The sequence below is a fragment of the Cryptomeria japonica genome, chromosome 4 (assembly GCF_030272615.1).
Source record: "Cryptomeria japonica chromosome 4, Sugi_1.0, whole genome shotgun sequence".
NCBI classification, from domain to species: Eukaryota; Viridiplantae; Streptophyta; class Pinopsida; order Cupressales; family Cupressaceae; genus Cryptomeria; species Cryptomeria japonica.
Window position 1 is genome coordinate 262,464,118 of NC_081408.1, and position 17,207 is coordinate 262,481,324.

Below are 17,207 nucleotides of genomic sequence, written 5' to 3' on the forward strand. Positions count from 1 at the left end.
CATATAAAATTAACTCATAAATATATCAAAATGAAACCTTCAATCTAATTATAACGTTAATGCAAAAGCACTCACACAATGGAATCCATAAACCACATAGAAGACATTCAAATAGATTGTAGAAAAATCTAGTGTGTTAAATACTGAAAAATCAATAGCTAGACATATAATCTTATCCACATATAAAATTAAGTCATAAATATGTCAAAATAAAACCTTCAATTAAAATTAGATATCATAATTTCAAATCTACCAACTCTTAGAATACACCAATGTATAAATTATTGCATATGAAAATAACTTATACATTAATACATCTTGAAAACTAAATAGCCATTCAAAAAAAAAAAAAACATTAACCATTTCAGAAAGAAAATAACATTTTCATTATTACTTATATCTACATTCTATTCATATCTTATATTTAAAGTTGTATTCATATCCTTTTCTGTACAAAAATATAATGGATTAAGAAAGGCTTAAATCTTTTAGGATATGAATAGTAATATTTTGAAAGGTAATATGCTTTTTAACCGTCAAACCATGCAGTTACAAATCCATTAGGTCCCACACTGGAGAATCTACTTAAATCACCGAAAGAAAAGAAAAAAACACAGCGAAGCTCCTTATGCTTTAAAAATCAAACCGGTTTTATCGTACCCATTTCAATGATTTCCTTTCCTGCCGGACGGGAGCACGAAAGTGTTGTTTCAAATCTTAAATTATTCCCGGGACTCCAAGGTCGCGAGTTCGAATCGCAAACGGGTTTACACGGAAAGGAAAAAACAAACAAAATCTGCTGCAGAAGGGTTCCAGAAAACCGTAGCAGCAGAGAACAAGAAAGTAAGAATGGAGATGTGAGCGAAAGAAGGAACTAGTAATGGAGATTAAAGCGTAAATGCGAATATAAATGGTGATGGCGGAGGAAAAAAAGAAGTGCAGTCTCTGCGAAAAGGAAAAATGGTGTTTACACCATCTCAAGAACGGTGGGAAATACTGTCATCTTTGCAGCTCCTGCGTACTCATCACACACTGCGATATGTACTGCCCTTATTGCCTTGAGGACTGCGGCCCCAACGCCGACGCCCTCTTGAAATGCTCCACTTGTCTGCGTAGCGTCCATGTAGACTGCCACCGCAACTCCACGGTGTCAAACCCCAATGCAGACCCCTTCCGCTGTCTGCACTGCCTCAACCCTAACTCAGACCTTATACCGTTTGCTGTTCTGAGCAGCAATTGCCCTACGAAGAAGAAGCTAAAGGGAAGCAATGGAAGGGCTGTGAGCCCTCAGGAGTTCGTTAATGCGAAGCTTGTTTTGACTGCAGCGAGGATCACGTCCGTTGTTATGCACAGGGTTGCGCGGGAGGCCACTGCGGAGGCGCAGCTAAGGGCGAAGCAGGCGGCACAGTTGAGAAGGGAGGCCACCGAGGCGCTTCACCGCGCTCTTGCCATCGCCAATGAGAATGAGGATAAATTACGACGCGGCGTAGCAAAAGCTAATGGCGCCGTTGCCAATCCAGGTTTGTTTGTGCTTCCTTTTGTTTGAGTGCAGAAATTACCTGCAGTTCTTTAGTGTTAAGAATTTATTTCTTATAGAACCGTTCATAAATCATAGGAAGTAAATATGGCCTACGCTCAAAAATTAGGATGGAACAGAATCACCCCACTGTCACGCATTTTGGGTCAACCGGGAAACAATGTATCTTGCTACTACACATGTTTATTACTCCTGCTGGATGCTTTCTAAGGCTTACAATTTCTGTTTTTGATATTAACAATTTCTATTTTACTTAAAGGCTAATTCCAATATGAGTTATCTCGTAGGAGTTCGCTTCAATGAAAAATTTACAGTTGAAAACCTAAGCTTGAACAAGCAAAATAAGGCTTTTAGCTTAAAGAAATGGTGGTAAGCCTTAAGAATCTAAGATTGAAAAAGAAAAATAAGGGTTTCTCACCATTTTCAAGAAATTATACAGTAAGAAATCTAATATTAGAAAAAGCAAATAAGGGTTTTAGCTAAAAGAGGTGGGAGAAGGGGGTAGAGAACTCTAATGGTTTTGCTTGAAAGAAATTTTACTGTTGAAAACCTAAGCTTGAACAAGCAAAATAAGGGTTTTAGCTAGAAGTGATGGTGGGAAACACAAAGCTTGAAAAAGCAAAATAAGGGTTTTAGCTGAATGAAATGATGGGAAACCTTAACTTTGAGCAAATAAAAACAAAATAAGGGTTTCAGCTAAAAGAAGCAGTGGGGGGGAACCCTAACCTTGAACAAGCGAAATAAGGGTTTTAGCTATAGAAGAGATGGTGGGTAACACTAAAAACTTTAAAAAGAAACATAAGCGTTTAATCTTGAAAGAAATGGTGGGAAACTTTAAGCCTGAATAAGCAAAATTTAAAATTAGGGTTTTAGCTAAAAGAAGTGGCAGGAAACTCTACCTGTGTTTCTTCAATGAAGATTTAATAGTAAAGCCTAAAGTTGAACAAGCAAAACAAGGGTTCTTGCTAAGAGAAAAGTGGGAAACTCTAATGGTGTTGTGTCATACTAAAGACATATAAATGAAGTGTTGTCAGTTGAGTGGATGAATGACTTTAAGGCTATCTATAGTGTATAAGCACTGCGTATGTCAATAGAAAATTTAGGAAATGTCCCATGAAGGCTAATGAACGAGATGTAGGCGGTTAAGTTGCTAAATGTCTTAGTTGTTTAGGATGTTACAAAATAAGTGTAGGGAAATGTAATGTCCTCACTTTGAAATATAATGTAATAATAAATAATAAATAATAATAAATTTAAAATACAAAAGGAAAAAAATAAAAATTAAATTAACATATTAAAAAAAAAAATATAATTAAATATAGTTAAAATTTGATTAAGTTAATAAATAGTCAAAAGGCATGAAATGATAAGTTGTGATTCCCCAAATTTGAAGTATAAAAGGGAGAACAAAACTCATTTGAAGGGGGGATAATTTGGGAATCAGAAGTGAAGATCTGATTTAAATAAAAAGTGCAGATCTGATTGTGAAAGGTTGCGTCCCTCTCAAAGGGCAGAAGTGATGAAGAGTTGCACTGTTTCAAAGGGTGCTAATGGTGAAAGGCTGTGCCTCTTGCCAAAGGGCATCCATAATGAAGAGGTGTGACCTCTCCCTCACATTGGAGGATAGAAAGTAGAGAAGTTTTCATTTTAGAAGGAAGGATCCATGGCATAGCACAAAATGTCAGAAACATTAGAAGCAGATTTAGGAGCAGACCTAAATCAGAATAATAAGAAAATCTGAAAGAATGATATGAGCATTTACCAAAGAGATCAGAAAACAAATACAAATTTGCAAACAATAATAAAGCAAGCATTGAAGGAATGGAAGAGGAAACATTGAATCAATAACCAGAGAATCAGACCTGATGGAATAGAAAGGATTCTCATACACACACACACACATATATATATATATCTGAGTATTGGTAGTAGATCAGATTGATATAAACAGCAGACCTGTGCATTTAAAGAGGGAAGCAACATTGAATTGAATCCGTCCAAATTACCACAGCAGACTGAAAATACTTAACCTGCAATAATTCTACAAGTATACTGGGCAAGATTTAGTGTCCTCCTAAAAGGGGATATTACAGGAAACTCTAACATTGTTTCAAAGAAAATTTTACAGTTGAAAGCCTAAACTTGAACAATAGAAACAAGGGGTCTAGCTAAAAGAAATGCTGGGAAACTCTCATGGTGCTGTTTCATATTAAAGACATAAATCGAAGTGCAGTCAGTTGAGTGCATTAACGACCTTAAGGTTATCTATATTGTATAAGCATTGTGAATGTCAATAGAAAAATTAGGAAATATGCAAAATGTTTTAGGAAAATTCGCCCCACAAAGGCATATGAATGATATGTAGGCAGTTGCGTTACTAAATGATATTTTAAGTCTTAGGTTATAAATCAATCAACTATACCTTAGATTAAATGTTTCAGTATACTAATCTAATTCAATTCAAATCTGAAATATGACTGAGAAATATTTAAATGCGTGCCCCATAGGCAGAAAAGAGATTAAGGCTTTTGTTATAGATAAGGTTTAGCCAACATATTTGGAGTAAATAGTTAGGGAGAAAAAAGAGTTATTATATTGAGGAGTTCAATCCCACATATGGTTTTTTCAAAAAGCATATATAAAGTCTTGTATCCCTTGGAGGACCAAAATCCTTATTTCTCAATTGAGAACCAACTCTCATCAACTTCAATGTGAAACAACGAACCATAGCCTAAAAGCAATCATATATGTATAATTAGGGAGACATGATTGGGAGAGGCAGAAAACCGGTTCACATGAATTTAGCAGGCCACCATGTTGGATGGACAGGAGTTCCTGCTACTTGTGGGCCACTGGGTGCCATGTAATGCTCTTGGACTTAATTTTGTTGAACAGTTTCCAGGCGCCCTATCGTGCTTTCCCCTCCAATCCCTACTATGGTTGGTTTTGGGGAATGAACTGTAGATTAGATCCTAGTAGCAATATTATTCATCATTTCATTTAATGCTAATTGGTCATTTACTCTTAAGTTCAATAACTATTAGATGAGTTAATTATAGAATGCTAATGGTAAAAAGTGAATTATATTGTTGGAATTGTTACCTTTGGGCAAAAACAGGCCTATCCCAATTAGGGGACATTATACTTGGTATCAGAGCTTTGATCTTGCCAGCCTGCAGGGTAAAGATAAAATGGTAGATTCACTCTACTCTCAACAGCATAATTTGAATACATGGGTGACTGCAAACCTTCATCATCCATGGCTGCAACATGTTGGTTTTCATGGGTATTGCAGCTCAATATCATTTTCACCTATATGCTAGAGCCACATAAAGGATTCTAGTTTAGGCTCATCACCACCATCCCATGGCATTAGAAGTTAGACTTTCATCAAAAAAGAAGAGCATCATAATCACAAGTGCTCACATCAAGACAATATGCGGCCAATATACATCATTGTTACGTGTGAATATACTTTTTAACATCTGAATCTAAGAATGATTTATACCACAACTCAACCCATCAACGCAAAAGCCAACACTATAAGCCACTTAAAATGAAGAACGGAGTTTTGAAAAATAAATTGAATGAATGATTCAATAATCGGATAATCTATTCAACAATATACAAGCGTATATAAAGAGATTACAAGGACGACGTTCTAAATTAAGAACAAGTCGTTTAAAGTGAACTACTAAAAAGCTAAACGCTAATAAAGCTTAAAAGCTAATTAACTAAAAAGAAAAAGCTAAATGCTAAATAAAGCTTAAAAGCTAAATGACCATTAAACAAGGAACTAAATATAGGTGACTAAAATATAATTAAATATTCTAATACCCTCCCTTAATGGTCATTCTATCTACTAACTACTCTACAAAATACACTGCAGGTCTTTTGATCACAAATGAAAAGAACACTCTGCTGTGGTGGAGACCCTCCCCGGATCTGGAAAGTGTTAATGACCAAGAAATACGAAAATCCATCCAACTTGACATTGGGTAACCAAACTGAAACCTGAAACCATGATTTTGAGGAAAATCGGCAAACCCTCCAAAACTGAAGATACAAATCATCATTTTTGTGGAAAAAAATGGTAAAAGCCCTTCAAACGATTTTTGTGGAAAAAATCGAACAAAACCCTGAAACTTCACATGGCAAGACCCAAAACACCACGTGGTAAGACACCAAACATCATGCGGTAAAACATCAGACATCATGCGGGAAAACACCAGACAACATTAGGTGGTAAAACCCTAATTTTTGAGAAAAAAATCAAGCAAAACCCTTCCATGCTTTTTTATGGAGAAAAATAAAAAAACCCACGCAAGCTTTGCAGATGACAGATAATAATTTTTAAGGAAAAAATTCTAAACCCTTTGAACAATTTTTGAGGAAAAAAAACGTGAAAACCCTGGGACCTGTAGGATGAGGTCTGGCCTAAACCAATCTGATCAAGGCAACAATATTCAGATATCCTGAACATGCACTGTTTCCAGGTGTTGTGGCAATTGTTGAACTTTTGACTGTGTTCCAACATGATGTTGGTCAAAGATGCCATCACGAAAAAGGAAGTTGAACGAGGTCAACCTAGTGAAAGCATGAGACAAAAGAATCTGATTCAAAAATCCAAAAATTAGAATAGAAGCAGCTGCACAAAAAATCTGAAACCCTGGAGGAGAATTCTGGCATGAATTCCAAGGCGCGAATTTTGAGGTTCGGAAGAAACCTAGAAATTAAAAAATTTCTGCAAACTTACAACAGCATAAATGGTGCCCAAAAAAAACAACAAAAATCCCAACGTCCACAGACATAGCAGAAATTGTGAACTGTTTTTAAATTCCAAGGCAAATTTGTTGGCACAAAATTTGAGGTGCGGAAAACGAGGCACCCAGAAAAATTTGAGACCAACCTAGAAAAGCTCTCAAAAAACCCACCAAGAATCTGAAAACAAAATGCAGATCTGACGGCTCAAAAATTGAGGCACGGAAAACGATGCACCCAGAAAAATGTGACGACAACCCAGTTGAGGTCTCGAAAAATCCACCAAGAATCTGCAAGAAAAATAAAATTTCGACTTGAATTGAAGGGTCAAAACCCTAGTCGAAAATTGCAGAAACCCTAGGAAAATTTTCAATCTGCAAAAAAAACCTCGGGGTTGCAGGCCTGAAAATCTCTAGAACTCTAAAAAAAACATGAACTCTGCCCAACACAGAAATTCGCCCACAAACCAAAAACCCTCAAAAAACTTTCAAAAAAGCAAAATCATTTTTTTCATAAAAAACAATTAAAAAAATCTGGAAAATATTCCAGAAAGAAGGCCATGAATTTTTATTAAAAAATTTGCCAAACTTTAAAGAATCCCATCGACCCGCTCTGATACCATGAAAAATAAATTGAATGAATGATTCAATAATCGGATAATCTATTCAACAATATACAAGCATATATAAAGAGATTACAAGGACGGCGTTCTAAATTAAGAACAAGTCGTTTAAAGTGAACTACTAAAAAGCTAAACGCTAAATAAAACTTAAAAGCTAATTAACTAAAAAGAAAAAGCTAAATGCTAAATAAAGCTAAAAAGCTAAATGACCATTAAACAAGGAACTAAATATAGGTGACTACAATATAATTAAATATTCTAATAAGTTTTTCAAATTGTCCCTCTGTTTCAAGCTTATTTTGGCAACATGTTGTGCTATATTCATTGCTGACATCAGACTGGTAACACTCTACCTCTTCTTCCTATTTCACTTGAACAATCTTTATATGCATCCTCTTTGTTTTACAATCATTATGAGAGTGATTGCATGTCTTGTAGCAAAGAAATCAGCCCTCATGATGACCATCTTCAAAATCATCAAGGACAAGTTCTTCCAACCGAAAATCTGTCATGGCACTGTCATTCATACACTTCATGGAGTATGAATCATTCACTTCATCTTTATGTGTCTAAATACATATATAGGGATCCTAGTATCTCTAAGAAAGCATCCCAATTTGTGATTGCTCGAGGACAAGCAATCTTGCGTAGGGTGGACTGTAATGTCCCCTTAATGAAATAGAATTTAGTAATAAATAATAATAAATTAAAATTTATAATAATAAAAAAAATATAATTCTAAAATATAAATTTAATTATGTTTAATGAATGGCTAAAGGGCATGAAATAAACAGTTATGACTATTGGAGGATTAAAGGTATGAAAGGAGCGAATCAAGAATCAATCATCAACTGGGAAAGGAATGGAGAAAAATATAAGTGACTTGAGGAAATAAAAGTAAATAATTATTTTCAAAAGACAGCAAGGATGAATAGTTGTTTACTCTTTCAAAGGGTAGAAATAGTGAAAATCTGTGACTCCCTGCCGATTTTAAGATATAAAAGAGAGATCAAATTATTTGGAGGGGTATCAATTCAGATCACAGCAATTCAAAGCAGAAATTCAGAATGGCACTCAGCAATAAGGGAATCCAAGAGATTTGTAAAATAGTTTATTACTCTCAAAAGGCGACAATGAAGGGTGGTGACTCTTGTATGAAGGAGAGATCTCATCACTCTATATCAATTCAACTATTCAATCATCACTCACCAATACATCAAATCAGAAAATACCAAATAATCACTCATGAATCCATCAAAGGAAATCATTCAATCATCCGACAATCATCAGTGGAGATTGATCAATTCTGAAATTCATCATCAAATATCATTTCATTCAACTATATATATATATATATACGAATTCAGAAATCAATCAATTTTAGAATACCAATTTACAATCATTTATGATCAATAAAATAATTCAATTCATCAATTCAAGGCAGAATTCCAGAAATACATTCAGCAATACATATAATTTGAATTTCAGAATTTCATTAAAGAATTATTCCTAAGAACAGCCAATTATTATTCAAGGGATTGATTGTCAATCCATCAAGAAATATTATTTAGCAATAGTCTAGCAAATATTCCAAGTCATCAATTTTGAATTCTATTTAGTACTTGAGAACTGGACGAGATCTGAGTCCATAGGGTGGGCTAAGGTTTGGTAAGACAGGGACTTTTCCTACCCTTTGGTGAGCTAGGGATGGGATCCTTGGTATTGTCATTGGACGGGTCCAAGCTCACGGGGTGAGCTAGGCTTTTTAGCGACTAGGTTTTTTTTCCTACCTTTGACAAACTAGGGACGAGTCCTTGGTTTTGTCACTGTTGAGTTAGGGACGGGGTCTTCTAGCTCTGCAGATCTGCCACGTATTTACGGAGAATTTGTTGTTTATATAAATTCTGTGATCAAGAGGATAGAAAAGATAAAGATGTAGTCTGGAATTTAAATTTGAACTGCAGTTGTGTGAATGAAGGAAGCACAACACTTATTAATTTTTGGTATTGTCCTCCTCCCCATCGTATGCATGTTATATATCTAAGTGAATGAGAGGGTACGTAGGGAAGAGATATGTCTTCCCACGTCTCTCCCTACGTACCACTCAGCACATTAACAAACATATCGCAATTTGTTTAACCCAGCCCGTAAACATTAATGGGTGTAATTGATAATATTCCCAGCCCGATAACAATGACGGGGTGTGACCGGTGGCACTCACCACAATTTGATATTTATTTATAATTTATAGTTAACGTGTATACTACTTATGTTAACATATATTTAATTCATGTATCGGAAATGGTACTACCAATGTTACAAGAATTAACAGAATTCACGATTTGATCAACTTGGGTATTGTGCAATCATGTATTAACTTGAATATATTTATATAGATTGCAATTCTTGATAAAACTATCATATCTTGAGTGAATTCTATTATTTTCAAGAATATCCCCAAAAGTGGACATTACAAGGACTTAAGAGTTTTAATTTAGGTGAGTTAGAGTTTGTGACATTACCTAAACTGTGAAATGAAACATGATACGTAGAATCAACTATCAGATGCGTTCAAGAAAAGGTACACTTACCATCTTAATGAATGCCATCAATGAAGTAGAACAAGTATTAAAAAATACTGGCCACTGATGAGACCCACTCCTTGTGGTGATAGCTCACCTTGAAAATATTATCCTCATTGGAAATATCTGCATGTTAACTCGGCTTAACTCACTTGAGCTCTTTTACTCACATATATACAACACCAAGTCAGGTGTTCTTGCATGTGGTGATCTTTGAAGATCCCCTTTTTGAGTTGGTGTTTATTCCCAGATGGTAGGAAGCATCTTGGCTTAGATATCATGATCAAGGGCCTTGTCTGTCAAAAATTTCTATTTCCTGCACCTACTCTCTATTGTTGTTGATATTATTAGAATTTCTTTAAGGCACAACAATACAAAACTAACTGTCAATGCACCAGAGAAACTATGGAAATTCTCAAATGTCAAGGGACTATGAGTCAACTCATTGAGGTTTGACTTTGAACATATTTGCAAACAAGAATGGTAAGCAAATGTCTAGAGGGCTATTTGAGAAAATTGTTGATGATCAACAATGTGGTGAATGCACTGTTGGCAAATTAAAATATGGCTATCAGCTTAGACAGTGTCTAGCACTGATTGTTGCCAACGTTGTGTCAGCTTTTCATGTAGTTTTGTCAGATACAAGATGAAGCATATATGTGGACAAATGACAATTTGAGTTTCCCAACTAGCTCTTCTAACTAAATCATCTACATCTAAATATCTTATTTTGCTACATGTTTTGCATATACATAGAAATTCAACACACATTGATGAACTAGGATATGTCTAACAGCAGACAGCCTCCTGCTTGCCTTTTGTTGTATCTGTTATTACAGATGTTTACCAGAGTACTCATAACAATCTCAATAATGATATATTCTATTTATGAATGAATGAATTTTGTTTCTTCATATTAGTCTTTGGATGATTTATAATTTTTCCTCTTTTTTACATGATGTGTACATAATTGTTAATGTGCATGTGCTGATACATAAAGTTATCAGTTAACTTAGACAGATGAAACAATTTTGGTCCTAATTTTTTGTGATACATCCTTGGCCATGGATCAACTTATCTGCAAGCCATAACAGTTTTGAGAAAAAATGCAGTAAATACAAAACGTTTTAGCATTTACCATAATCTTTTGAGAGTGTATATGGAAGAAAAACTTCAATTTTCAGGTCTTCTTAACTAAAATTGTTGTTTAATAGCCTATCTTTTGATTATTGCTGTTTTTACCTGGATTGATAAATACTGGCAAAAAATCAATATGTAAGAATTTAGTCATTTTGTTATATTCATGTTTTTCAATTTTTTCTGATCAATTTTTTTGTATTGTTGCTGATTGGTTAGTTTGATTCAAATTGCAATCTGTGTTTTGCAAAGGAATGCAGATGTTTAGAAAATTGTGATGAAAACAGTGAATTTTCCCGAATTGCCAGCATTGTGAGAACTGATCAAAACTATGTAAGGCATTTATTGGCCAAGTTATATTTTCCATGTGTAGCCAGAAAACAAATGACAGAGCAGTCTTTAACAAAATGAAATAATAATAAAGTATGCGTTTCTAGCATATAATTAAAAAGAATGGTCAAGCTAAAGATGAAGTGCATTTAGAAGTATGTGAACAAAACTGCTTGATGTGGAAATCATGGTTTTTGTGGTTTTAAGACTGGATTTGATTCTCATTTGAGGGTGAAAAAAACATAGAGCATAAAGTATGTTTTGATTCCTAAAGATATTATTATGGGAAGATATGTTTTGATTCCTAAAGATATTATTATGGGAAGATGTTAACACCACAAAAGAACACAGCTAGTTCACCTCACACAGAAAGGCTTAGAACAGTTCGTGCAACTTTTTATTCAGTAGGTGCATATTGAGATTCAATCCATTTGAATAACTGAGCAATAGTTGGATGTTGCAGGTAACATGAACTCTGAAGTTATTGCTCGAAACATGGCTGCTGTTTCATTGAATTCAGCACCCTTGCAAAAATCAAAGGTAGCTGGTGAGCTGAATGGGCAAGCAAGATGAAGCTTCATGTACATAGTTGTAAGTGATACTGTCTTTCTAAATTAAGGAAGACCCTCCGATCTTTGATCGCTTTTGTCACATATGAGGGTTGCGTATGCTTGAGAAATCCCTCGTTATGTATTAATTTGGACTCTTGAGTCGCTACTCAAGAGCAATGTATGAATCAACTTACGTTTTATTCTTGAATTAGGCCTCTTTGATAAACTGGCTGACCTTGAAGTATAGAATCTTGGACACAGCTGATTACTTGTTACTTCCTTCTCCATATTGTATAACCTGTTCTTGGTGATTTCAGAAGGGAAGATTGTAGCACATTTATTAGATTCTGCTATTCTCATCATCCAGACTATTGAACTTGTTAGTCAAAAAGGTATTTCATTCGAGCAATAGCAATTTGATCTGTTTTTCTATCCAAAGTTATGAACTCTTGTAGTTTCTTCTCTGTAAAACAAAGCATGGGATTGATGTATCTGGCTATTTTCTTGTATTTATTTGTCCAGCTTTCTGTAGCATATACTTTGGATTTTAGTGAATAAAATTGAAACTGGATCATTTTATGCGCGTCACTCACTATAGTCCTGTTTATGGATAAATCAGTTGATATAAAGGTAGCCAGTGCAATGCATTTCATAAGGGACTGATCCTCCTGTTAATTATTGTTATTGAGGGACATTTACTGAGTAGAAGTCTCTTTAAATTTTGATTTGGGGTATTTCAAAAGTGTTATGAAACACAATGTTGCTTCTTGGTAGGTATGATAGGTTGACTTGGTTGTGATTCAGGTTTTCTTTAAGAGCAATCAAGAATAATATTGCTGGTGTACTTGCCAATGCAATTACTCACATTGTTTTCTGGTGTCATAACTGGCCTTACTTATGTGGGGAAACTATACTTGATTTCCACAGCTTTTCTGACTGTAATAGTTCAATAATTATTACTAATTGTATGTCCTTTCCCTAACTTGCAAACATTTTAGGGCTGCATTTAAAATTATAGTTGAATTGTTCTTATGTTAGGCTTGTAACTTGGTCCATTGTAATTGCTTGCTTCTGATAATCATGCATGCCAATGCTCTTCTAATGGGCGTTACAATCTTCTATGATGATAACTGTTGTGTTCTTTTGCCATTTACATCAAGAATTTTAATATGCCCTCATTAAAATTTCTTGTGAAGAATATTTTTGAGGTAGGCTAACTTCTTATTACATACTATAGTTGTAAACAGATATCTTTTGCTTCAATTAAAAATAAATGCTGTCTTTTCTCTCACTCTTCTATGTCAGACCATGCACGGTACGGTTTGTAAAGTGTATGTTTTATCTTTTTTGTTTGGTTTCATGCCTTCTATTTGAAATAATTTTGTATTGTTGTGCAGGTTTTGGATTTGTTGGTTGAGAAGTTCTATGTATGCAAATAATTGTAGGAATGATTCATAAACAAGACATGCCCCTTTTGTGCGTGCATTTCATAAGTCAAGACACCTCAATTTTTGTCTACATGGTAAATGACATAAAGTTCTAGGTGTATCTCATGGGTTGGAAAGTATCAGTGGCCTTTTTAGTGAAAGGATTCATCATTTTCCATTCAAAAACTCATTTTGTGAAAACATTAATTACGTGCTTTGACTTGAAATATCTTTTTTTTTTAATTTTCTGTTCAGACTCTTTTAATTTTAATATTCAACAAATAAAGAGGAGGTGAACATTGAAACACCATGAAATTTTTTAACCAGTGGATGCATTTCAAAAGTTGATGCATTTCTGTTGAGTCTGTTTTTAATTTTAGTATTCGACAAATAAATAGGAGGTGAATTTTGAAACACCATGGAAGCTTTAGAACCACTGGATGCATTTCAAAAGTTAAGTACAATAGTTTGTTGCTGGACTTTTCCTTTCATCTGTAAGTTTCGTTTGAATTATTCAAAACAGTGGTAGTAACATAACATATTTTAATGTTTGAATTTTTTTTATGGTTTTGATTGATTATTTTCAGAAGAAGATTTCTGATTTATATGGCTAAAGCAGATGTTAAGGCTCTTAATTGAAGCACCCCATGGAATGAGAAGTTTGAGAAACTAGAGTAGTCTTGTGTAATTTGTTAAAAGTTATCTCTGTAAATTTGGATTCTAGTATGTGATGTCATAGATTAAGACATTTTTATTTACAATTTATATTACTAGGGAGTGTAGTACGGAGTTTCTACCCCGCTTTCTCATAAAATATGCACATTTCAAAACAAACTATCCTGCTGTTCAAGGAGTTCATTATTGATCTGCATCATTACACTGTTTGACATTATTTTTAATTTTCCCAACACAATCTGCACCATGTTCTTAATACAAGCTCTGTAAAGATACTTCAAGGCAATCCAATTCTGATATTTAGGTTGTACTACCCATGCTCTAGTTCCTGAAGAGAACAAAATCAAATTAGATTCCAAATGTGAGAATAAGATGTTTGTGGGTTATAGAGGCCATTACAAGAGATATAAGTTGATTCACGTGTCCCTGCAAATAAGGCGGCAATCAATAGATATGTTGCCTAGAGAAGAATGGTTACACTTTTCAGTCTGCAATTTTACTTGCTTGTAAGTCAATAAAAATATAGCCAAAGAGATGGAAAGGAGGCTTGGGGTAATGTTAAAACTGTCCAAGGATAAGAGTTGTAATATTTTTGGGGACTGATTTAAATGCTGAAATGTCTGATGCTGAGATTATTGACATCTCAGAACAATAGGTTGTTTGAGAAAAAAGTTGATCCAGGTTGTACCATCACCCTATAGATAAGCAAACAAAGGTAAGCTTACACAAGTTGGTAAAAGTGGAAGGTGTAAAAGATTGTAATGTCCCCTCTTTGATTTGAGCCTTAGCACTGAGTTTGTCAGCAGTTAGACAGGTCTTGACTTTATCCTGTGGGCAGTTAGAAAGGATGAGTCTTTAAGTTAGAACTGGGGAATTCAGTCTTTTGGCTAAGGCGGCTTGGTGTGCCAGTTAGGTAGTATTGTTTAAAATAAGGATACTGCATTTTTAGTTATCTCATAATTGTATGTATCTATTTTTATTCTCAGCAAAAGCAGGTAGTGATGGGTCAATTTGCTGCCAGCAAATTGTGTGGAGTTGATTGTCAGTTAGAAACCAAATTGTATAGACTGTTATTGATTTATTGCTGGAGTTAAAGAATATATGTAGTGCTGGGAAGGAAGAAAAGGCATCATTTGAATATTACAAACAGAAACAATTTTATTTTCCTTGGCTGGATGTGGACTCTCAGCGGTTTGGAGACGAAATCCTTCAGGCGGGAATATTAGTCATTGTGAGGATGATAAACTTCAGGATGCAGTACGAGTTGTAGAGTGTCACTAGAATCATCAGGTGTATGTAGTTCAAATAATGGAGTGTCCAGTAAGTTGTATCTGTTTGCTAGATTTCCAGTTGAATGTATGCTAACAGCAGAAGTTATTAAAAAAATATAAAAGAAATATAATTGTTTTTGGAGTATTTTTTATGTCTGTTATTTGTGTACTTAGTAAGGGTCTCCACAGCAGTATCTCTACTTCTGTATCTGTTATATGAGCATATATCATAAAGGTCATTACAGTGGGGATCGGAGCAAAAAAATTGCAAGCTTGCGGAAATGGATGGGAGTTGAAGACCTATATTTTTGATGAAGAAAGATCAGAGTTCATACAATTTAACATAATCAGCATCCAGTTGAGGATCAGATGATTGAGTTATTTGGAGTTGGCCAACAAAAAGTAGAAGCAAGTCAGGAGAGGATGAATGAATTATTGATAAGGCTATTGCAGGTTTAGATGGATACGAAGACCACTATTCCATTTTAGAACCAGGAGAATATTAGGACATCATGGAGAGGAGGAAAGCTCACATGCAAATTACCGTCCAGTAAGTTTCATTAAAAAATCCTCAAAACTCAAACATCACAGAGAGGATGAAGCTCACATGCAAGCTATCACCCAGTGGGTTCCATTCAAAAACTGTCAAAATCCATGTTTTACAGAGGAATGCAAATGTAGAACCAGAAACTTCTTTTACAGAGGAGTTGGGCAGGTTATTTGGACAGTATAAAGGCAAGATTCACGATTTCAAGGCAGCTAAACCATTTGACAGGCATTCAGAGTTAGTGGGAAAGGGGGCACAAAGGAGGAATCAGAAGAATAAGCAAGGTGAAAGTAGAAAGGAATTGCAGCATAAAGTTGATAAATTAATTGGACCTGTATTCACTGGCACAAACAAGATCTTTACTGGGTCTTGGTTGTAGAAACTGCAAACATGGTTTGCACCCAACCCCATGATGGAATAGGATAATGCAATTCAGTTTTCTACCTTGCACTTGGAAGGTGTAGTATATGATTGGTGGCATCATGGCCTCATCACACTAGGACACAACCTTTTGCAGACATTTGAAGATCCAGCCAGAGGTTGTTGGACAGATTTGAACAAAACATTCAGGAATAAAGCAACAAACCTTAGTGTGTATGTAGCAGAGTTCCAAAGATTAGCAGTCATGAAGCTAAATTTTTCAGAAAAGAGGATCATTTTCCTCTTTATTGAGGCTTATTTGAGCTTCTGAAGGGCCTAGTTAGGGCCTTTACACTGTCATCATTGTAGGAAGCTATCAGGAGGACCTTAGCACTTAAGCCATTTCTGTTGAGGATCAAATTTACATCATAGTCAAAACTGCTCACTGTTGGATTCCAGAAGGGAAACTTTCAAAAAGGTGGATCAAGTTTGCAGGCACAAAAAATAACTTGGGAAACATTTTCAACGAGGAGAATAAGTGGCAATACTAGAAATGAACTTAGGAGAGAGAAATGTTTTACTTGCAAAGAGCCACGAGAACTTGGTCAAAGATGCCTTGGCAAGGGCTAATTCCATTATATACAAGTGGTGTATGATGAGGAGAAGAACCTGAAGAACGAGAGCTACAACTAGTAATGGAAAAGCAACCCATAGAATATAGTGACAGTTTGGAGGAGGACAACAAACTTGAAGATCTATTGGGAGCACCATGGTATCCCCCTATTAAGAGTTCGTTGAGTGTTATTTGGTTAGCGGATTAATGTGTTGATAGATAGCAGGGCACCCACAATTTCATCGATGACAGCTTGGTGACTAAAAGGAGGTCGGAGGCAAAGGATTTTGTGGGTTTCAATGTTACTGTTGTAGATGGATTCACCATTGCATACACAAAGATCATGCAACTGCTAAAACTAACCTTGGGTGACCATCAGGTATGTGATGATTTCAGTGTCGAGACAAATATAATTTTAGGAGTGCAACGATTGCATTACCTTGTTGAGTTTTCCTAGAAATATCAATTCACGGAGTTGAATTTTAAGTTACAAGTAGAAGATGTAACTCTTAGACGTATGTTGAGGGGTCACCACGGGCGATAACATATGGATAGAATATTTTGGAAGGGACAAGTTGCTTGGTGATGAAGGTTATGCACACCATATCATCAATAATAGTATGATGTTCAATGATGTGTCTCTAGGATTGCCACTGGGTACAGGATTCCAAGATATTATTAGAGTTGGAACCATAGAAGCAATTTCCCCTCTCGGGAATTTCTGGGCATCCCAAAAGATAAAGATATTTTATATTTCTCACAATATTATTGTAAAAAAATATATCTCAGAATAT

The 17,207-nt window shown here is 35.1% G+C and overlaps 1 protein-coding gene across 2 annotated transcripts; it reads left to right on the forward strand.

Annotated features, from left to right (window-relative positions):
• The first annotated feature begins 633 nt into the window (after positions 1-633).
• On the forward strand, positions 634-13,182 carry LOC131065569 (uncharacterized). Of its 2 annotated transcripts, none has more exons than XM_058000122.2 (3): positions 634-1,520; positions 11,433-11,560; positions 12,918-13,182. In XM_058000122.2, exons 1-2 carry the CDS (start codon positions 911-913, stop codon positions 11,540-11,542), a joined length of 720 nt encoding a protein of 239 aa, XP_057856105.1. In that variant the 5' UTR covers positions 634-910; the 3' UTR covers positions 11,543-11,560; positions 12,918-13,182. The 2 variants fall into 2 exon arrangements, with proteins under 2 accessions (XP_057856105.1, XP_057856104.1); XM_058000121.2 differs by lacking the exon at positions 12,918-13,182 and adding an exon at positions 11,838-11,952.
• Positions 13,183-17,207: the final 4,025 nt, after the last annotated feature.

Bases quoted from the DNA above. Each gene is read 5' to 3' on its own strand.
- LOC131065569 (XM_058000122.2), top strand. From the start codon at position 911: ATGGTGATGGCGGAGGAAAAAAAGAAGTGCAGTCTCTGCGAAAAGGAA. The intron at 1,521-11,432 runs GTTTGTTTGTGC...TGGATGTTGCAG, and splicing joins TGGCGCCGTTGCCAATCCAG to GTAACATGAACTCTGAAGTT.